The 22,708-nt window shown below is 38.8% G+C and overlaps 1 protein-coding gene across 5 annotated transcripts; it reads right to left on the bottom strand.

Annotated features, from left to right (window-relative positions):
- Positions 1-4,654: 4,654 nt before the first annotated feature.
- adrb3a (adrenoceptor beta 3a) lies at positions 4,655-22,693 on the bottom strand. Of its 5 annotated transcripts, XM_028457438.1 has the most exons (6): positions 22,638-22,693; positions 20,031-20,118; positions 18,582-19,938; positions 7,910-8,102; positions 7,644-7,728; positions 4,655-5,098 (listed from the first exon to the last, which is right to left on the bottom strand). In XM_028457438.1, the coding sequence occupies exons 3-6, from the start codon at positions 19,886-19,888 to the stop codon at positions 5,055-5,057; spliced, it is 1,629 nt and encodes a 542-aa protein (XP_028313239.1). In that variant the 5' UTR covers positions 19,889-19,938; positions 20,031-20,118; positions 22,638-22,693; the 3' UTR covers positions 4,655-5,054. The 5 variants fall into 5 exon arrangements, 4 of the variants coding, with proteins under 4 accessions (XP_028313239.1, XP_028313240.1, XP_028313243.1 ...); XR_003674796.1 differs by lacking the exons at positions 4,655-5,098; positions 22,638-22,693 and adding an exon at positions 5,125-5,800 and having other exon boundaries at positions 5,884-7,728; positions 18,582-20,420; XM_028457439.1 differs by lacking the exons at positions 7,910-8,102; positions 22,638-22,693 and having other exon boundaries at positions 18,582-20,413.
- Between the last annotated feature and the right edge of the window lie 15 nt (positions 22,694-22,708).

The raw sequence follows: 22,708 nt of genomic DNA, 5'->3' as shown, positions 1-22,708 counted from the left end.
CCTTTGACCCCATTGGAATATATGACTACACGCCCACCAGTAGGAGAGCCTATAGTTTATACTGAAGACGGTAGGCCGTTTAATCCACTCTGGCGTGACCAAGAGTATGATCCATTAGACATACCTGATCTGCCAGAATGGTATAATTGTGACCCAAAAAGCTGCACACGATAAAACATTTACCCATTGCGGAGCAAACATGGAACCAATAAATAACGAAGAACAAAAGGAGCGATTAATGAATGAAACTATAATAGCAGATAAAGCCCATCTAAGGATGAGAAAAAAGAAGATAAGAAGTAAAGCCTCTGGAAAAGAATGGGATTCATGGGAAAAAAAGTCAAGAAAATAAAGAAGAAGAAACTGAAGAGGAAAAGGGAGAAAAAGCAAAAGGAGAGACTGGGAGCAAGGAGCCAACACTTTCTGATCTAACAGGTATTTATACAAGCCTTTATGGGACAGCAGCAACAACAAGAGGTACAGCAGGAAAGGGAGTGTGCAAAAATAAGAAAACAGATTTAAAGCTTTACAACAGCAATTTCAGCTCCTCCAGCAAGAAGTGCAGGCCCGCTCCGCACCTGACCCTGATCCTGCAATCACCGGGGCTAGACCGAGGAAGCAGAGGAGGAAGCCACTCTTTCTGGGGCCTACACAGACCCACAGCCTGAGGACTGTTCTGCACTCCATGTGCTCCCAGGTCAGTCACGATTGTTACATGAACCAAGGCTTGAACAATTAACAAGTGAAGATGATATTGAACATTCCCATAACTTTTGAAATAATTGCATCAGTTTGTATATGGCCCCAAACACACTGATATGGATGAGGCACTTGATTATGAAAATGTTGAACTGGCTATACTACAAAAGTATGATATTAATGCAGAAACCTACAGACAAAGGTTCCTGTCTATTGATGTGGATCCAGGAGAGAGCCCTAAAGAACTTTATGTGAGACTTAAAGAATTCTATGCAAAGTGGATTCAACCTAAAAATAAAACTGAGTGATGTTAATTAAATAATTATAATGGAACAATATTTGAGGATGTTGTCTCCAGAGCACCAGGTTTGGATTAAGGAACACGACCCTAACTGGGGTTTTCCACTGGATACCTTTCCGCTGCGCCACGGCACCGATCCGGTTTTGCCCTGCTGTCCGCCGTCCGGTAATCCACACCGGTTGCGTTTTGAGTGTGCCACGGTGCACTCCGGTTGAACGACTGTGACGTCATGAGACAGAGTGGTTCTCAAGATATTTATATAATCGCGCGAGAACGCAGTTGAATGTATGTGTTATAAATGCAACAATAAACAGATCAGTGTTCCTAAAGAAGGGGAACAAGAAAGTTGGACTCTCTGGATCTGTCATAGCCACATTTTTTATCAACAGCCAACAGAGAAGAGATAAAACTGCACCAGTAAAATATGAACTAAATCAAAGTTGCTGCAGTTTACAGTGTAGTTACAGTATGAGAGAAAACAATATAGTGAATGTGAATTTGTTTTTACACATTATGACGTTTTGGTGATGTAGTTACTTGTAAGTAAAAGTAACCCGATATTTTATTGCGGAATACGTGCTTAATTTCCTGTTTAGCTTCATTTGCTCTGTGCTGATTGATGCGTCGTGCTCCGGTGTCCGTCAGAAATAGATGCCCTGCGTATATCTGGTGGAGGGCACCGGACTACTGCAGCTGGGAAGGAGCAGACACACACCGCAGCGGACCCGGTGGAAATTAACACATAGACTAAAGTGGAAAACAGCCAACCAATCAGCTCCGGTGACGCGGCGGTGACGTAACGCAGCTGAGCCTCATCCAGTGGAAATTGGGGGTAAATGTCGTAACAAGGGCTCAGTCTAAAAGGTGTGGCGAATCTCCTGTTCTCAGTGCTTTACCTTTTTTTGATGCAGAGCTGTAGACTAAACCCGGAAAATCCAGAAAGCCCCGCAGTCAGAAAAGGCAAGAACAATTCCAGCGCACTGTTGTCAAGGCACAAGGTGAGCCAGATTCACACTTGCCCTTAGGCTATAGACTTCCAACCAATATTATTGAAATGCAGCAGAATGATCCAAACCTGTCCAAGTTGCTTCTAAAGGCCAAAGAAAAACTGGAGTTGGAAGCTGATTCAATGGAGACAGAGGACGAGTTTTTCCTACAAAATGGCATTTTTTATTGTCAGCAAGGTCAATTCAAACAGCTGGTTGTGCCAAGAACTGTCCGAGAAGTTATACTCACCTTGGGCCATTCTGTTCCTTGGGCTGGCCACCTGGGGAAACATAAGACCATGGCACGCATCAAGCGCCATTTTTATTGGCCTGGCCTACGCTCTGCTGTTGCCCAATTTTGTAGAAGTGTCAAAAGACCACAATTAGAGCTAAAGCTAAAGCTCCGCTCCAGCCTCTCTTAACAATTTCAACTTCGTTTGAGCGCCTTGGCATGGATGTGGTTGGTTCAGTAGAAAAAAGCAAATCGGGGAATCGGTTCATGTTGGTAATCACTGATTATGCCACAAAATATCCAGAAGTATTCCCTCTTTGAAATGTAAAAGCAAAAACTGTAGCCTTTTTCCTAATTCAGTTATTCTCCAGAGTGGGTTTTCCGAGTGAAATTCTAACTGATCAAGGAACTAACTTCATGTCTCAACTTTTGAAGCAGGTGCACAAATTGCTGGGCATTCGCAGTGTACGGACAACACCTTACCACCAACAAACGGATGGATTGACAGAGCGTTTCAACCAAACACTCAAAAAAATGCTCCGTATGTTTGTGAATGACACTGGTTTCAACTGGGATCAGTGGCTCCCTTACCGCCTTTTTGCTTATTGGGAGGTACTTGAAGCCTCATCTGGGTTTTCTCCCTTTGAACTTTTATATGGACATGACATGACATGGACATACTTCAGGAGGCTATAGTGACAGCGTTCAGTTTCGTATGGCACCTTTTAATTATTATTACATTAAAATACGGGATATTTACGGGAAAATACTAATACGAGAAGATGGCGGGAAAGAGGGGTAAAATACGGGAGTCTCCCGGCCAAAACGGGATACTTGACAGGTATGGGCTCCACCCCTATGGCCTGAACCATGGCAGGACAAGAGGGGAGATCTGGGATGTCAATTTAAATTGATATTATTTACAGTTTATACATAATTTGCTAATATAATTTGTCAATGTAATTTACTTGCTAAATGTTTTTTTCTTATTATTTCTATTTAGCTAATTTACTTAACAATTTATGTATCTAATTATGTCTGTAATGTGCCTAGTCACCCCCTTCATGTTTGGTCTGATCAGCCAGCTTAAATGTTCCCCCTGTGTGTCATTTGGAAGGTCTGTTTGGGCTGTGTCATGTTCAGTTGGAGTTCAGTTTGTTACTTTGGCCTCATTTATTTGTTCATTTTCGACTATTTTTTTGGCTAAATAAAAGCCGTAAACTTGAATTGCTTTGGTGTGTTTCCTAGTTTGACCTGCTATTAAATAATTGTTTAAGTTTCTTTAATGGTGTTTTACAATCTTAAATTTGTTTGATTAACACTTACCAGTCGAAACATATGAAATTGTCATTGGTGTCGACATTAGTGGTCTCGATTTGCAACACCCTGCCTACCCAACCCTAGTGCGTATCACTTTCACTGTTGGCCCCGCCCCTCCTATAAAAACTGAGAGAAGGGAAGAGGGTTTCCTCCAATCACAGCCCCCAGTGAGCGTTGATTGACAGCCTCACTGATTAAGTCCACTGTGTTCCGTGTGAAACAGCTCATGTAGTGGTGCTGTTTATGACTCTGTGCTTCTATAAAGAGCAGATTCTGAGTTCATTAAGCTATGTGTGTATTTACAGACACATAGTGTGTGTGTGTATTCCCGTATTTCTTTGTGTGTGTGTGTGCACATCTTCGCTGTGAGCGTGAGGTGGAGGGAGAGCAGGGCTGTTTGCCCCTGAGCGGTGCTTCACGTTGTGATTGTGTGTGCCTGTGGTTGTAGTGACAAATCTCACCTTATGAACTCACTGTGTGTGTGCGTGAGTGCGTGCGTGCGTGTGCAGACACATTGTGTGCATTACCGTCTGTCTCTGCGCACAGCGCTATGGGATAACAGTCTTACTGTTACAGCAGTAACACCCATAATCTATTTAGTTATTCTTTAAGTGGTGTTTAAAATTGAAATATATTCAACTGGTTTTCTGTCCGGTCATCTGAAAATCCCCATAATCAGACACTTTTCAGTCACACCAGGGCCAGAAACAACATCGGCATCTGAAACCAGCCTAAAGTTTAACAGTTGTTTATTTATTAAACTTATTTACTTTATTAAAATGTATTAGTGACATGGGTCACCAGTTCCATCAAATCACCAACTCATCGTGTTTCACATAAAAAATTGCCCACAGTGCAAACTGGTTCCCATCTTTTAATGTAAAATATCAGTAGCTCAAATAAAGTCTTTTCTGTGACACACACGAAGTGTATATTGTATGCATGTGTCTGTGGCTCTCAGCCTCCAGTTTTCTTGGTGGGTGGGGCTTAAGTGGATTTTAAGACGCTATAGGTTGCACTGCCATTTGATGCCTGTGCTTGTTCTCTTTGTTTTTAGCTGTCAAAATCAAAATGGGGCTCTCACACGTTAAAGGATGCACAACTCAAGGGCTTAGCTTATGTTATCAAAATGTTTTAATTTTCAAGACAATCATAAAGTCCTGTGTTGTGCAGGGGCTACACAATCAACGTGTCATAAATACATAACTTAGTAGATAATATACTGTACAAACTTTGCTGTTGAGTGATTTTAAATCACAGGCCACTTATTTTGCATTTGTAAAAACACAACAAAAACTTGTACCACACACACCCTCACCCAGGAATCTCAAGTCTCTTGGGTGACTCCAAAAGTTCATCGCTTGTGTCATCTTATGTTTCTCACTGTCCTCGATACAGCAGCACATCCTCTCTCTTGGCAAACGAGCTTAATGCAGTCCCAGACAAAACAGCATTTTTTCTTCCCTTCCAGTTGGCTCGGGGTTAGCTCTGTTGTTCAGCCAGTGAACAGATGGCCTCAGCAGACTGACATCTTACGTTTCAGTTGTCTTTTACGTAAATCTAAAAAAAGAAGAGCATATTAGCTTAAGTATATTTATGTGTTTAAAATGAAAGAAACTTCATTGTCACAAACATACACAGGTACATAAATAGGCTCTGTGCATGTAACCCATCCCTGAGGATTAATAAGCAGCCACAGTGTAGAGACTGGAGCATTTTGGATTTGCTGGTCTTACTCAAGCAATCACAGCGGTGGTGGTCAGGGTGGAACCCTCCACTTACTTTGAGTAAAAAGTCACTTCCATGACTATAAATGTGAATGTACGTTTTGTATTTCAATATTTAATGCATTTAGATGTGCTGGATTATATTTATCTCTTCATCTTCTAGCATTCCATGAATTTTGCAGTTTTAAGCTCTGCAGGCTCACCTTAAACCCAATGAGTGGGGCCTAGTGTTACAGTGCAGGTTACACCCTGTGCAGCTTTTCAGTTTTGATCAGATAATACAAAGAAGCATGAGTGGTTGCAAAGCCCTCAGAATTTAAGTGTTTCTGGTAAAGAACAATCTCTGTCTTATGGCTTTGCATTACAGATTTGGCACATTTTAGTTGCTGTTGATTACACGACTAAAGAAACTCATTGAATATTTAGCCCAGTTTCTTTCTTTCTCTTGTTCAGTTTATTTCTCTTCTTCCACAAGACAGGAATTCAGATGCTATCACCTCCAGTGTGCATGTCCGTACAGGAAGACATAAGAATCCTTGGGCAGAAAGCGTCACAGAAATGTGAAAACATTACAATCAAAACATGCAGGAAACTATTTGCAATGTAGTTTCATCGTACTTCTCATCAAATCTTTATATCCATGAAGAATTTGGAGCTGTTCCCCAGCTGTCCTTATCGGCAATTCTGGTGGTTTTGTTTACCCGATGAACTATTTTCAGCCACAAAGCGCAAACGTGTGCACCTGTGTGTGTTGAAGTTATAGAAGCTGAGTGTATCAAAGGCTATCCATCCATCATCTGACACGTACTGTACGTTTACTACAGATGGCATATACTGCAACTGGAAATAAAGGATAAAGACCAGTTGATATGAAAAAGCTCAGTTTTAGGAGGCAGGCAGCATATCTTTAAAGTTGGACATGCATAAGTTACTTTGTACCGGTAATTGTTCACTGTTTATTGAAATTGTATTTTTGGTCAACAATTTATATTTCTGCTGACAAATATAAACTAAATACACAGGTATAAGGAGGCAGAGAGATTTGACAAAGAGCTCAAGATGATACACAAGACAAAACAGGTTGAAAACCACTGCTCCAAAAAACAAACAAACAAATACCTGTACTGAACTTGACTGTATTACATTTTTACTTTCATTAAATTATTATAATTATAGAGATCACTGCTATTGGATCATATCCAACCATTTCACAATAACTCAAAATTAGACTCTGATTTATCTCAATATTTTAGTACTTCAGAACATTTTTTTTTGGTCAGATTTTAGTTTTTCAGCCTCGGTTGGCATTTATGCTTATTGTAGTTTTTGATTTAAAAAAGTTTTTTGTTTTTAGTTTTTTTCAGATAATACAGTTTCTTAACATGCAGGTGTATTTAAATACAGTAAGTCAGTGCATTTTTGCTTCCAGGAACACTTATTGAATTTTTTTCTTCAAAGAGAGCCTCAAATGCAGTCCTGATTCTTCTGCTGTGACTTTAATCTCCCACTTCAGTTGCACTAATTTAAGCTTTACTTTCTGGGAGCGAGTAGAACTATATCATATTCCATCTTATTGCTTTTAGAAATCCGTTTACACATGAACCATTTAGAGCCCAACTCTTTGCTTGACTGCCAGATACCTCCATGTATCCACCATGATGCTTCAGATATCCGCAAAGCTTGACAGGCGGTGTTGTGGGTTTCAAGTGAGCACCGCCATGTTTTCACTTTGTTCAGCTGTTTTCAGGCACACCTGCAGGGGCCTGACCTCACTTTCTTTGCACTGAATGCTGTTATGCTAGCATGTAAGACCATTTTGTCACGATTCGATTTTAATCCAGATTCTTGGGTGCCGATTCGATTTAAAGTGCGATTCTGATTTTACATGTATTGCTATTCTGCAGTGATGATTATCACAATTATTTTTCTTCATCCAAACATTAGTTGAATCCTACACTCCTATAAATAGGTCACAGTTCCAAAAAAATAATGCCCATCACATCACATTCAGTCATTCACTGATTTATTATTATTTCAACTGAAATATTTAACGAAATAAAACCTCCATTAGAAAGGAGGTAAACTAAACATATACAAAACAACAAATTTGCACAGAACTTTTTGAAGTTTGTCAACTGATACTGTTAATGTTCATCAAACTAGTGCTTGGGAGTGTCAAGGTTTTTATGTAGGAACAGCAGCTCAGTAGTTAGGCTGCTCCGCTGAGAAGTGACACGTTCAAAGTTTCACTTTCAAAGGAGCTGCAGCGTTGTCATTTTTCACTTCCTGTTCTACAATTTCAACAGCTGACTTCTCTGGTTGTACCGGAGCTTGGATCGCATCTCCTTAAGTGTTGCCGAGTAACTCAGCCAATGCACCTCTTCTTTTAGCAGGTGGGGGCCCCTCTTTGTCTAGTTGGTTCTCAGTTTCCTCAGCTGGTGCACCATCGCAGCCTTTCCACTTGTTCTTATAAGAAATACAACACAGAGACAGGAAAGATACTGTATATGAACAAACAAATTACATTTTCCACTTTTGACAGCTTTAACTTATTTGATTTAGTAAGGTTATAATGCAACACACACACACACACACACACACACACAAAGTTACCTCTATCAATTGCATTTTATATTTTATTTACCTGGTGCTCATGATGCTCAGTGGCTGCAGCTTTAGCGACCATTCTTGCAAGTGTTTCTTGCTTCTCCTCTTCAGACAGAAAAGGCAGTGCTTTAAAATGTGGGTCAAATGCTGAAGCGAGGTTGAGATTGGTCTTATCCTCATCGGACGTGTACCTTTTTAAAAGGTCTTCATGAAGGGCCTCTTTCATCTCTCTAATAAATGGAGAATCTCTGAGGGTTTAATGTGTAGCTTGGAGGAGCTGTGCATGTAGCTGGGCTATGATTGACAGGGTTGGATCCGCCTCATCCGACATAACTCACGTATCCACCTTAACTGGCTTCATTACCTGGATAAACTCCACTGCATTTGAGTTGTCCGACTCAGTGAAAGTGCTGATCTTTTTCTCCCTTCCTACTCACCTCAGGTGAGAGCAGTGCAGCCGTGACTGCTGGCTGTTGATCAAGGAACTGCTGAACCATATCAAACAACAGTTTCACCTTGTTTGTACATCTGTGATCAATCTGTGGGCTGGGAGCTCCAGTAGCTTTTGTTTTATCTCTAAGCATGGCATGCTATAGCACTTCTGTGGAAGAACACGTCGTACACGCCCAAGCTGCCTTGCTACAGCCAACAGTTTTAGTACACGCTGAGAGGCCAGGCTGAGGGTGTGCACATAACATTTGATGTGGAGAAAGCCAACCAACTGTGCAGCAACATCCCTGTTAGCTTCATTTTGGTGACTAAAGCGGCGTCTTTCTCTGAGATGTTCCACTCGGTTACGACAGTGTGAAACAGCTCTACTATACAGTATTTGCCCCTGTGTGAGATTCATGGCCCTGGCCTGGAGAACATCATTTTTATATTTTTTTTGTTTGGTGTATTTTTCTGTAATGTTGGAGTCATTATGTGTATTTTTGTATCTTTCTGTTGTCTTTTTGTGCATTGTTTGTATAAATATTGTTTTATTGTTGCCGTTGTAGTCTGATTCTGGAGTCATTTTGTTTATTTATTTATTTTTTGGTGTAGTTTTGATAAAGGATGCTCCTGAAGCCCGTATTTTCCACCACGCTATATGGTCAGAGGTCTTTGCAGCTAAAATGTTCAATTGAAGTCGTGATACGTCTTGCTTTGTCTGAACCGCTTGGGAGTTTATTCATCAGTGACAGATATCAGTGACACAACTTGAAACCCCCGGACACATTACAGTGATACGTCGGGAACCTCCCTAATGGGGACCCTCTACTACCAGCCCCTGCATCAACGTGCTGATGTTATCACACACACACACCGATAAAATGAAGCGGACATATCCCACAGGGCTCATGAAAAGAAGAAAAAAACAAGAAGAGGACAAAAAGAAAAAATGTGATCGTGGTAAGTGAGAATGTGTGTTAATTGTAAAAAAGTTTGTCCCAGTTTGTCCCATGTACTTTGTCCCAAACTCCCAGTCATCCACCCAGCGCCAGAAAAGTTAACTGCACATTTAAGTCTGTGTAAAGTGAATTCAGCCATTTTCTTCTAAACACATTCATAAAGTGTGTTTGTATTTATATATTAATCATTCAAATTTGACAGTGTGGTTAACAACAAACTTCTGTGTTATGACAAACTTGAAGCACATATTTATTCTTACTTTACACCAAATTTAACAGCTTTATTTTAAGAAGTCCAGCTTTGCTTACACATCATAAGTCTTGTTATCAATGGCTGTGTACATACTGTACATTCATAGCCACACAATAAGTTAGTCCTTTGCTGCCAATGACATTTTCTCCCAGAATAAAGTGTTTGTTGTCAAACGGTAAAACTGATACATTCATAAATGTTCTGCTATAGCCTAAATGTTACATTAAATAAAATGTTAACATGAAGCATTAAAGTTGTTACTGCAAATTAATTTTCATTAAATATTCCATACATATCAAATGTTTAGTGTTTTTTGTAGCATGTACAGTTCTTTACTTTACTTTATGCAAACCAACCAAATACATTGTGCTCTTTTCTTTTTTCTTCCTCATGGTGCTTTGTTGAAGTTTTTTGGATCATCACCACAACAACACCACCACCACCAACATCAGCAGCAGCAGTAACAGCAGACCTCTCTACATGAAAGTAGGAACTTATTTAGTTTAACTTTTTAAAATACGTTTTAAGGTTTAAAATATACCATGGGAGCTATCTGATTTAATATGACCACACAAATATTTGTCTTAAACAATTGCTTCTTATACTATTTTCTTTCGAGCAATATCAACCTCAGATCATGAGGGGGGTCGTGAAGAAGAAGAGTAGGACATGATGGCACCTTCATGCAGCACAGCATTCCATCACCACCCCCATGACACCACATCACCAGACACCACATCACCAGAACAGAAGGTACTCAAATAATAGCATATCAAATAATATCACATGATCCTGTGCTGTGGCCAAAAGCTATCGATGACAATGCTCGGTGTCAAATTGTGAGACAAGAACCACTCCAAATAACAGACATGGACTTCCCCAAAGTTCAGAAAACCCACCTCGGGATATTCACCAAAGAAAATGACAAAATGACAATGAGAAATGGTTTGCACATTTCAATTGTGTTGGTTTTTCTGGCATTTACTCTATATAGTATGTAAAGTTTGCATTTAGTTTAGATCGCTATGTTATTTATTTTATATGTTAATTATTTAATAAAGTCTTTCTTTACTGATCCGTCATCTTGGACTTCATTCATCATCATTCTGGGGCCGGGAGGCCCCATAGTCCTTCTGGCCTAGGGCCCCCAGAGGGTCTAGAAACGCCCCTGGTCCGGAGCAGAGTTTGCATACAGCTTTGGTCATATCTAAATCCGTTCGCCCTGGAATTGAGCAAAACCCAAAGTATGCCCATACTTTAGATTTAAATCACACAGGTGCGGGTTTAATCTCGGGTGTCGCTTTGTCCGCCATCTTTAGCCGCCAAAAGGGAAATCACAGCTGTTGCTAGTCTTCCTCGTGTTTGCAATCACCTGTTGGTGCATTATCGGACCGCCACCCAGCGGTTGTCCACGAAATTGTGAAAAATACAATCAGAAAAATATCGATTAAAAAAAAGAAAAGAAAAAAAAATTGATTCTGGGAAGAAGACTTAAAAAAGCACCCAAAAAATTGTGATATATCGTAAAATCTATTTTTTTTCCCCCATCCTTAGTTTGTAACATGAATAGCAAACACCAGAGGAATTGCTAAGAATTCACAATGTTGGAAAAAAAGCTTTAATGACAGCTATGGTGAGCATAGGTTACATATATACAGTACATTAGTTGTAGTTTCTTCACACTCAGAGGTTGGAAGTATGTTAGGAATCAGCACCTACGTGCATGATTCACTCTGCAAACATCAGTTTTGTATTTAAAGCTGCAGTATGTGATTTTTTTAGCATAGTTTGGTCAAAATTCCATAGTAACCTTCCAGCATATTGTAATTCAAAGTGTTCTGAATTGAAAATGCTCTGTATTGAAGCTTTAGAACAACAAGATATTTGCGAGGCCAAACAAGCTTTAAAAAATGAAAAGATGGTTGTCTGTGCAGTAGTGGCTGTCAATTTCACAGCGGCCCTATGGTGTTTGCGCATGCCCAGTGTTAGAGTTTGAGGTAAGCCGGTCTGTGGCACTGCTTCAACAGTGCGATACCCTCACGATGGGCGACCAGGATGTCAAACAGGTTTGATTTTCCTGTCACCATACAATTGCTGATCGGAAGCTGGTCATAAGGTGTATATTGCTTCTTGTGGCCCCATGTATACTACAAGATGCACAACACACAATTTAGCTGCACAACAAACAATTTAGCTGCACAACAAACAATTTAGCTGCACAACTACAAAATAGTCTCAAAATAAGCCAAAAATCGCACAGTGTATGCCCACCTTTACATGGCAAAGCAAGTCCAAAGTCTAAAGTCTAAAGGCCCAAACATACTCAAGCGGAATGGACTCAAAACAGACGTCCGCGACCGGGCGCAGTCTGGACCAAGTTCTGGTGTCGATAGTCACTGTGAGGAATAAAAGCCGGTAAGAAAAGTTGGAAAGTTGCCAGGGTTAGCGCCAAAGTCACTGCAAATAGCTCCCCAGTTGTGGCCATTCACGAGGAAGCCAGTGGATTTGAAACAGGGAAGGGAGGGGGGAGCGTGGTTGTTTCCATTCTAATCCCACGATTCTACAAACTGCAGCTTTAAGGTTACTGTACAAATGTCTGTGATCATTCTACCAATTCTACCATTCTACCAATTGTCTTTTATTTACTCCACTTTTACATGCAGAGGCTATGTGTGAATTCACATTCTTAAAGGCCGTGTAAAGCAAATTATAAATGGTTGAATGGCTTTTTACATGTTTTGAGGAATACATTTTTGGTTATTAGATCGTTAAGGGTTACAATATGACGACGATCTCCCAAATCACAGAGATTGTAGAACTGTCTGTCGTGCACATTTTACCCTTGCGGTACCGTGTCTGCGTCATATGTCTGTGGTTCATACACAGCTCATCCAAATGCTTTTTTTCTCTGGCAAATCAAACCATTTGCTAGTCAAATGCCCGTGCACGGACACACAGAGTTAGCTATGCTGCTTCCTCCGTGTTAACAACTGTCTGTCAGAGGCTCAGTGCAGATGTGCATCTGTCCTGAAAACTCCATCTGTTCTGAGTGTTGAAGCACTGAAAGACATTTGAGAAAACACTGCATGTATTTCTCTTCTGTAACTTAACTCTCTGTCGCTCCGCAGCAGCAGCTCACGGGGCTGCATACACACTTCTTAAAGAGACAGTGTCCCGAATGTGATTTACTTTAAAAACTACTTTCAGCTACTCAGAGCTGCCCTGAAAAAAGCAACAATACAGAATTGAATCACTCATTTCAGTCTTAATGAAGGAAAAAGTCAAAAGTGACACAAAATGTTGATATTGAGCTGCTAGTGATTAATAAAAAGGTCTTTGTGGCATTTTTTTCCACTGACTTTGACCCATTATTTTATATATTGTTTTTCTTGTAAAACTATTGAAAATAAATAAATAAATAATGCAGTTTATATCGCCTATTGCCATTTTGAAGGAAAGATATAGAGATATGAGTATTGGTCCATATCAACCAGGCCTAATGTAACCAAAGCAGTAATGTTTTATCTTGTAAAGGATATTATTGTCTAAACTGTGTGAAATGAGGCGTTCAAACACTGTTTAAAGTAGGATTTTATTAATATGAGTGTGTTACCTCAATAACAAATAGAAATCACTAGACTGATCTGCTCCCTTGTTATGTAGCAAGTAATGCTAATGCTTAGGGTTGGGCATCGTTTGGATTTTAACGATCCTGGTTTCGATTCCGATTCTCAATTTCGATTCCTGTTCTAAATTATTCTCAATTCCGATTCTTTGAGTTGTACAGGTCACAGATCTCACAGGAGAATTTTTTTTCATTTGAAAAAGCCTTTACACAGGCCATTTTCTTTAATTCACTTAGTTGATACAGTTTAATTTGGTTGCTGTAATGTAACTAGGGCATTCAAAGGTCCCCAACTGTAACTGTAAAAGTGAAACTTGCTGAACTACAAACAAGTTGGCAGGAGTCTAAAAAAACAAAGAATTGCAGGCCAGGTAGATGTGAAACAAAATAAAATAAACTCAAACAAACCCTGGAGCAGTCATGTGACAACTACTGTCTTTAGCAGGGAGATAATATTTATTCCTGGTGTTGTTTTCCTGAGTTTTACTGGGCTTTTTACTGGTGATTAGTTCCTATCTCTCTTACACTCCGCGGTCCAAACTGAAATCGTGTTATTGTTGAGCTGCTGATTCAAAACTACAATCAAAATAAAGGTGAAAACAGTTCTCATGTGTGGTTGTCTGTGTTATAGTCATAAACATGCAGACTTTCACACGGACACACACTGACTTATTAAATACACACAGACCTCGGAACCGGCTTCATCGACTGGCAGGCACCAGAGCTACTATCTTTACCATGGAGCTCATATTTATTCCTGGTTATTGTTTTCCAGAGTTTTACTGGGCTTTTTACCTGTGATTAGTTCATATATCCCTTCCACTCCGCGGTCCAAACTGAAACCATAGCCAGACACACACACACACACACACACACTACAGTCGCGTTCTGAAAGCAACTTTTATAAACCCCACATAAACAAACAGAGCAAGCCGCAGAAACAAACTAGTGCAGGCAATTAGGAATCGAAATGCAAACATCTTCATAATGGTTCTGGAACCGGACGTTAGGAACCGGTTCTCGGTGCCCAACACTACTAATGCTACACCCCTTTATTTAAACAAAGTAAAAAGACTGTGTGTGACTAAAAGTCAACCCTTTTGTTTGATGTTAATTGTACTTTGAACCAGTTTGACGAATTCCTTACATACAATTTGAAAAATTATTTGAAAAATTATTTGAAAAATTATTTGAAGTATTATTTGAAAAATTACTTTTTATCTTTTATTCCTTTTTTCCATTTAGGGTGATGATTTTAAGTAGAATCGAATTGAATCGGTTTGTTTTATTGGTAAAATACTTTAAATAAAAATTTTTTTAATGTATTTATTTAATGTGTTTTGAAGACAATGTCAGAATTTGCTCTACACGGACTTTAAACTGTATAATAATACGACTTGTTTTAGTAACTCACTGTTAGCTACAGAATACACCATTGATGCCATGCTTGTAAACACAATGTCTTTTTGTCTGAGCTATTGAATCATTTGTCTGAACTATTCAAACAAACATTAGAAGTAATGAGCCACTTGATGTGACTTTATTGAGTATGTGTTTATTCTACAAATGACGTGTTTTACCATCATTCACTGGTTCTTGTGAAGTGAACTTAGTGGTATTGTTTTAGCTGCTGCTTGCATTTAGATAAGCTGAGAACATGAGTGTGTTTTAAGGTAGGTCCAGTCATTTAATGTTCATGTGAATGCTCTAGATTTTTTTGAAACTAATACAACTCTCCCTCATGATTGCTCTACTTAATGATGCAATGAGCAATTCAGTTTAACGTGACATTATAGTGGCTTTTTTCCACAATATACATTTACACTGGCTTTGCAGTTTCTCTGTGGAGAGGAGCAGTGTTGATGTTTTTGTAGTTTGTGAACATACCAGATTTTAAGCAGACTTTGAACTGTGTGTGTGTGTGTCTGTGTGTGTGTCTGTGTCTGTGTCTGTGTCTATGTATATGTGTGCGTGTACACAAAATAAAAAATAAACAATGAAATGAGGCTGTATGCGTTGTAGCTTTTTTATATTAAACAATACTAAAAAAGATTGAAAAGAGGAACAGACTCTTCACAAAGAGTGCTAGCCGACACCAGGGTTGGGGTCAGTTAGAATTGCAATCTTGTAATTGATAATGAGTTACAATTATGGCGTAAATATAATTGTAATTGTGATTTTAAATTGTGATTAATTATCAATTTCAATGATTGATCACAAGTTGGACAGATTCCTTCAATTTTGAAATAAAATACCTAAATAAATAAAAGATACAATAGGTTTTTTTTTTTATTGAACTGTGTATGTTTTTAATTATTTATCACATAATGTAAAATTGTACATAAAAACTTTTTGTTATTACATTAAAGGGGTAGGCAAAATATTTTTCACCTAATAGTGTAATGATTTTCATACATCATAGAGTGATGTGTGAACCCTTTAATCCATAAATCCTTGACCCACTCTATGGTGTAATAAAATCATAGTTTTTACTCTCTGAAAAGTTTATGTTTTACGCTCAGCATCTCGTTACGTTATTGAGTTGACCAGTTGTAACATTTTGGTTAAAAAAAAAAAAAAATGTAGACATTTCAGGCTCAACACTTTAGTTATATTTTCTTCAGTCAGGCCAACTTTTGTTAAAGCTATTTTCAGGACAAGGATGAACATTTCTCTTTCATAATATTTCATGAGATGTCTATTTTTTTACTTGTTCTTGTTCTACATCACCTGTTTTTATTATTTGTTAAATATTTTTTTACTTGTGTCATTCAACCTCACCTTTGTTAATTTAAATAAATTTAAATTTTTTTTAAATTGAGATTTTTACCATTTGTTATCATCTTTGTGTCATTTGTATGATGTAAATTGAGGGAGCAAAAGTAGTATCGGCTCCAAATATCGGCTCAAGAAAATTGGCAGTCCGTATCGGTCATCGGCTAAGGCTGATGGGAAAAAAATTGGTATCGGCATCGGCCCTAAAAAATCCATCCCGTAAAGACTGTTGTGACAATAGTAAAATACAGTTCACTCTCTTAAGACTAGGTGATACTGGGTTTTTTTTTTAACTAACCCAAGGCATAAATGACTCGCCACCACTTCACTTTCTTTTTTTTTTTTCAATGCCAGTGTTCCCTCATCACAAAACTGGAACAGCAGTTTCCTCTGGTGTTTATATCTTAGCTCAGATTTATATTTACAACAGTTTTTTTATTCACTGTGAGATCAGGAAGTGGTAAAGAGGAAGAGAAAGTGATCATGGATGGTTTGGGTTCCAGGAGCGGAGCCGTTCATTGAGACTGCAGGCGTTTCCTTTTCAAACAGCTGATTTCATAGATTAGTAATCCAGCACAGAGAGATGCTACTGAGCCTTCCCATTGAAACATTTACCACAGAACTCTGCCGGCTCCTTTTAAGGAAGACTCAAAAACTGTCCTAAGTGATTTCAATTGATCATAGTAAAAGTAGAAATCAGTATTAAGTGTTAAGCCTTATTTTATTTTTCAGTTAGAGTATGTCTGAAAAGGAAATTTTTTTGACATTTTTAATATTTTTAATATTTTCATATTTTCATATTTAAATATGAAATGTTCACCATGATATTTATGTCTGTAAAGTATTGCATTGGTCTGTGAAGGGAATGAAGATGGAAAAAAGCTTGTGCTAAAATGTTACGTACTTAGATGTACATGTTTATTATTGTGCATGGTCCTTCTAATATATAAATAATCTAAATCTAATTTAGATCAAACAAACTTCAGCACACACAAATATGTGCATCTGTTAATTGTTGATTAGTTCACAAATTTCCCGGTTTTTCCTTGAGATAAGCTGCTCCTTTATTTAATAGTTTTTAGAATAGCTTCTATCTCAATATTGACTTAACTCCTGATTACAGTATGCTGTCCTGCTGTAATCTACTGGCTGTGCATTTGAAATGTGATAACTATGCTCTTTGGGTGTCCAACTCTCGCAGACCTGCAGTAATTAGAGCATTCCCATTGGTTGTCAGTCATGTAAACACCCTCTCCTGTTCTGGGGGAAGTCTTGTGCTTAAGTGATAAAGATTTATCTGCTCTGGGGAGTGTTGGGTTGGGCACTCAGAGGCCCACAGAGAGGCCACAGCCTCAATAATATCTTTGTTCTAAATGTACTGTGAAGTTCAGCATGTCACACATGTGACATCAGATACTGGATCGACAGAGTAACATCACAGCTAATAATAACACCATTAGTCACTGTCATCATATTAAATCAATAAAACTTCCTTTTTACCAGGCCGTATAATTTTGTTCAAAGTTCTAATTACTATAATGATAGATCTTTTTCACTACAGGCGTGTTGCCAATGGGTTATTTTTAGAGTTTGGCAAAATATACCATTTCAAATTATTTTTCTGTCATGTTTTACGATAGCCAGGAACAAAAGATTAAAGTGTTTTCCTGTTCCATTCACACCCACATGTGAACAAAAGCTGCTTTTTGTGTTAGTCATATTTAATGCATCTAGTGACACTCCTGTGACTAAAAGAAATGAGGGTTAAAAATGTCATTGTTAGCACAACACAAGATTTAATTAGAATTAAATATGTTAGACTAGGATTCAAAAGACTTAACAGGCTTTTTGTTTTTAGTAGTTTTTGTTTTTTTTTCTGTATTACCTTTGCTACTCTACCGAAAGGAGGTCATCGGACCAAAGACCAGAGATTTTTGTGCAGTTTGCACTTTCACCTGGAGTCTTTATATTACACATAACCCTGCCCTGCACCGTGGGTCAAGCAAATTCAAATTCAAAATATTTTACATAAAAGAAGAAGTGAATTAATTTTTCCAGGCAGATACATACATTTGTAAAAAAACAAGTAAATTAAAAATACCTTTGTTATTATTTTCTATTTACATTTTTTAATACTAAAATTAATTAGCTGGGATGAAGTTATTACATATAAAAAATAGTAATTATAAAAAAAATATTATAAAGTACTACTTTAAATATTGCAGAAATTGGATTTGAAATATTTATTTAAATTAGGATAATTTTTTTCTTGGTTCTTTCTGAAATCCGAGCACGTGTGTGTGTTCAGCGTGGTTGTTATTAGCATAATCTCCGTCTGGGCCAAAAAAGTTCTTTTAATTGTTTACATCTCTGTGGCATTAAGTCTTTCCACAAGTGCTCCACAGTCTCACAGGACAATGCCAGGCAAATGAACCAAAATTTAGAAACACCTTTTTGTTGAATTTTATTCAAAGGTCTGTGACTATTTTTTTTAGATATGTCCATTGGCTTAGAAAACAATATGAAAATAAAGGTATGACGTAAATGTGTTACTTTCTGTGTCTCTGTAAGGACTAGTGGTGAGGTTATTTTATTTTTTCTTTAGAGAAGTATTCATGCAATTAGTGACATTCAACATTTTGGAAACCAGACAAATTGTACTCACCGTTCAGTTTCTGACAAGTCACTGAACTGTGTGCTGCCGTTGGACTGCAGAGTACCAGGAGAAGCCTCATCACTTCTGGTGCTTTCGTGTGAACTGGCCACGCTCTCACTGGTTTTAGTCCTACAGTTGGGATTCTCCTGGGGTGACGCTTCCCAGCTAGGCTCAGGTTTCCATACAAAACACGAGCAACGAGTTTGCACTCCTTTATAGAAGGTGTTGAACCACATAGGGGACAGCCATGGGCATCCTAAAAGGTTCTTGAAGGCTGTGCGGAACTCAGGACTCCTGCAGTAGATGATGGGATTGAGCCCAGAGTTGATGTATCCCAGCCAGTTCAACAGTCTAAAGAGCCACTCCTCAGGAACCTCTCGGTTAAAAGCATTGATAATGTTGGCTACAAAGAATGGCAGCCAGCACACGGTGAAGGTCCCCATGATGATCCCTAGAGTCTTTAGGGCCTTGTGCTCCTTGACAACCATTATTCGTGACGGCCGCCGCCTGGAGCTCTTCCTCCTCTCCCCATTGTTTGAGTTGGTGGAGCTTATGCAGGTCAGAGGGAGAATGTTCATGTTGGTGTTGAATGGCTCCATGTGAGAATGATTCTCGTTTTGAAAACGCAATCGATTCATGTCAATCTGCTTAACCTGCCTCGTGGCTATTAGGAAAACCTTTGCATACACAAATATCATTATGAGCAGGGGGATGTAAAAAGACACTATAGAGGAAGTAATAGCAAAGGCAGTGTTGGTCACAAAGTCACAGCAGGCTGAGTCATTGTAGCACCTCAGTGCTTCAGGGTCATCGTCTGCCCTCCAGTAGCCTTTCATTATTGGCACAAAGGAAATTAATGTGGACACAATCCACACTACACAAACTATTATTCTAGCACGCCACTTACTCAGCAGTACTTTGTGTCGCAGCGGCTTTGTAATGGCTACATAGCGATCCACTGCGATGACACAAAGCGTCTCAATGCTTGCCGTCACACAGAGAACATCTACAGAAGTCCACAAATCACAGAAAGTGTCACTGAGCTGCCAATTACCCGTCACCACAATGGTGGCCCCCAGGGGCACCACAAGGACTCCCATGATGAGGTCAGCATACGCAAGGGACATGATGAAGATGTTTGTCGTTGTTTGTAACTGTGCGGTGCGTGCCACTGCGATTATGACCAGAAGGTTTCCCACCACAATGGTTAATATGATGATGACCAGTACAACCAGGATCCAGGGACCCACTGCTTTGTGGTAAGGCCCTGTAGTGTTGGTCCCGAATGATCCTGACATGCTGAGGTTTCCATCCATTATTCAGAGCCTCAACTCAGTTCCAAGAAGTTGAAGCTGAGCAGTTTTCACTTTAAAGGCAAGATGATGAAAAACAGTCTCAAAAACATTGCAGATTTGTATCTTCTCAAATGTAACAGCCAATAAATATTTTTTATCTTACAGTTGGTTTTTTTGCAAACTTGTAAAGCCGATTTTGGCAGTCCTCGAAGGAAAATCAGGGCTCCCCATCATCAGAAGAGATTGTAGATCTGTTTGCAGAGAACAGAAGGATTTATCCAAGGAGTCCATGAAGCCAAAAACAAAAAGGTGCAGCACTTTCACAAATGTTGAAAAGTTTCAAAGCATAACAAATAAAAGACTTAAAGACGGAAACTAAGGTTTGTTAATTGAAAACCATCCACTGGGACCATCTTTACTGGTGAACGTCGGACGAGCCACATTATCAGTTTGGTCTGCGCAGAGATCAAGTGGCACTGTTACAAAAACCAACAGAGTGCACCACAGAGGCTGCCCACGCTTCCTCTCTCTCTCTCTCTCTCTCTCTCTCTCTCTCTCTCTCTCTTTCCTCTCTCTCTCTCTCTCTTGCTTTCGCTCTCTCACACTGAAGATCATACTGGCTTTAATCACACCCTGGTAGAAGGCTGAGGGGAGGAGTTGAAAAGTGTGCCTGTGAGTGCAAGTCACATAGGGACGAGTCGCCAAATGTAGCCGCATGTTAAAAATCCTAACTAGCAAGACTTAAAAGACATATGTTGCCCCAAAGCAATCCATCAGCATTAGAGCATGTAGCTCACAACTCAAAGACTGGCATCAGCAATTTTACATCACACATTTCTAGTCTAGTCTAGTGCAGCACTTTCATACACGAAATATTTAGTTGTAAAACCCAAAAAAATAAAGTCAGCTTCCTATTACCTCATGCTATGCTAACATCACAGCTCGTTTTATATTATCTATATTTCATTTGTGTCAAGAGTATTTCATCTAAATGTAAGAATAAATAAAAATCAGCTGAATTGTGTCAAAAAAACATATTCAAAGTTTAAATATGAATACATTTGCATATTAAACATATGACCCACTGACAACATTTCTTGTTCAGCTGTGATCACATGTCATTGAAAACACATTTGCTCGACTTGGCAGGTCTCAAAGGTCTATTTGTGATGCAGTTTGTGGTGAGCTTTGCAGAGCACATGGCACGAGGTGGCCCTGGCTGTAGAGAACAGGAAACAAGTGTCTTTCTTTTGACTCAAAGCGGTGCAAGAAAATAATAGATCGCTATCTCGCCATTTCTCAAGCCATTGCACTGAAGAAAAACAATCAGGCAAATACCTCTCATGCGATTGTTGTTAGATATCTGGTGGTGGATTGCTGCGTTGTCACCATGCCACTCCTTTTTTGGCATGATCAACTGCAGTTTTTTCCTCTGTAGCAAACAAAGCCTTGTTTTACATGCCACCAGCTAGTGATATGCTCTGTATCTCTGACTACAAAGACATTGACTCTGTGTAGAATAGGCTATCAAATACAGTATCTATCGTTGTTAACAAGCAAAATTATAGTTGCAAGTAACATTAATACAAATACAACCCAGTCATCATTTAAGTATAGGTAAAAGGCTTAATGCTGCTGTCAGATATTGCCAGTTAACCATAGGATAGGTTGGTTCCTCAATTACCTTACCAAGTTTTTTTTTGGATCGGATCCAGATTGTGCATTTTGTTCTGATTTTTCCCAAAAACCTGGGTTGCCCATACATTTGGACCTACCATATTGTTATTACTGGGAATAGAAATTTCTTCCACTCTTTTTAAGTGTGAATGATCATAACAACATAATCAGGATCATTGATCCAGATAACTGCCAACTACTCTTGAGTGCTCTTGTTTATTTACACTTTATTATTCTTTTGCAGCCTGCAACCAAAATGTTCACAGACTGGAACTGGTTCATGGACCGGAGGCGATGGACACCACTACTCTGAGGTAGTGATTCCAAAATTTTAAGCTCTGGCTAACTTATGGTTCTTAAAGGTACTACAGATAGGCCTAAATAGGTAATTCACAATAACTACATAAACAGCGTTCAGTACCAAGATTGAAATACATTTTGAATTACGAAAACATACAAACATAAATACTTTCATCAACTAAAGGATCAAAACTGATAGTGGTTGAATTTCAGCCTGTTTTCTTTATCTTTGTCTTGAGTTTTGATCAGAATGAAAGCATATATCCTTGAAATGATCCCAGTTCATCACTGGACTTATTTTCTGATACTTTGATTCATATTAAATAGAGGTGTCCCGATCTTCTATTGATATCGGATATCGGTCCGATACCAACCAGAAAACTTTCCGCTCCAGCACTTCTATCCATAGGTGACTGTGGTTCACACTCCAACAAAGTAACCTGCTGTTGCTGACTATTGTTCTTTGTTTGACTAACATCACTTGATCAAGCCTTTTCTAACATTCCACACAACAAAATAAGTAATAAAAGTATTTACAATTTGTGCTGATATCGTATCGGATCGATATCGGTACCGGCTGATACGCAAGGCTGCAATCTCTGTATCATATCGGAAGTGAAAAAGTTGTATCGGGACATCCCTAATAATGTATCACCTGACACAAAATCAATGCAATCAAAGTTCTAAATAGGCTTCACATCTGAAGTAGATATGTCAACATGACTACTTGAACAGATTGTACAGTTTTGTTTTTGTACTGATTAAACTAACAAGATACATCATAGATACTCACAGGTGAATGTTGTTCTCCGAGGACTGAGTTAGTCTAACAGATTGAATTGTTTCTAGTCTTCATACCAAAGG

This window comes from Gouania willdenowi, chromosome 9 (assembly GCF_900634775.1).
Source record: "Gouania willdenowi chromosome 9, fGouWil2.1, whole genome shotgun sequence".
Taxonomy (NCBI): Eukaryota; Metazoa; Chordata; class Actinopteri; order Blenniiformes; family Gobiesocidae; genus Gouania; species Gouania willdenowi.
This window is presented reverse-complemented; position numbering and strand designations above follow the sequence as displayed.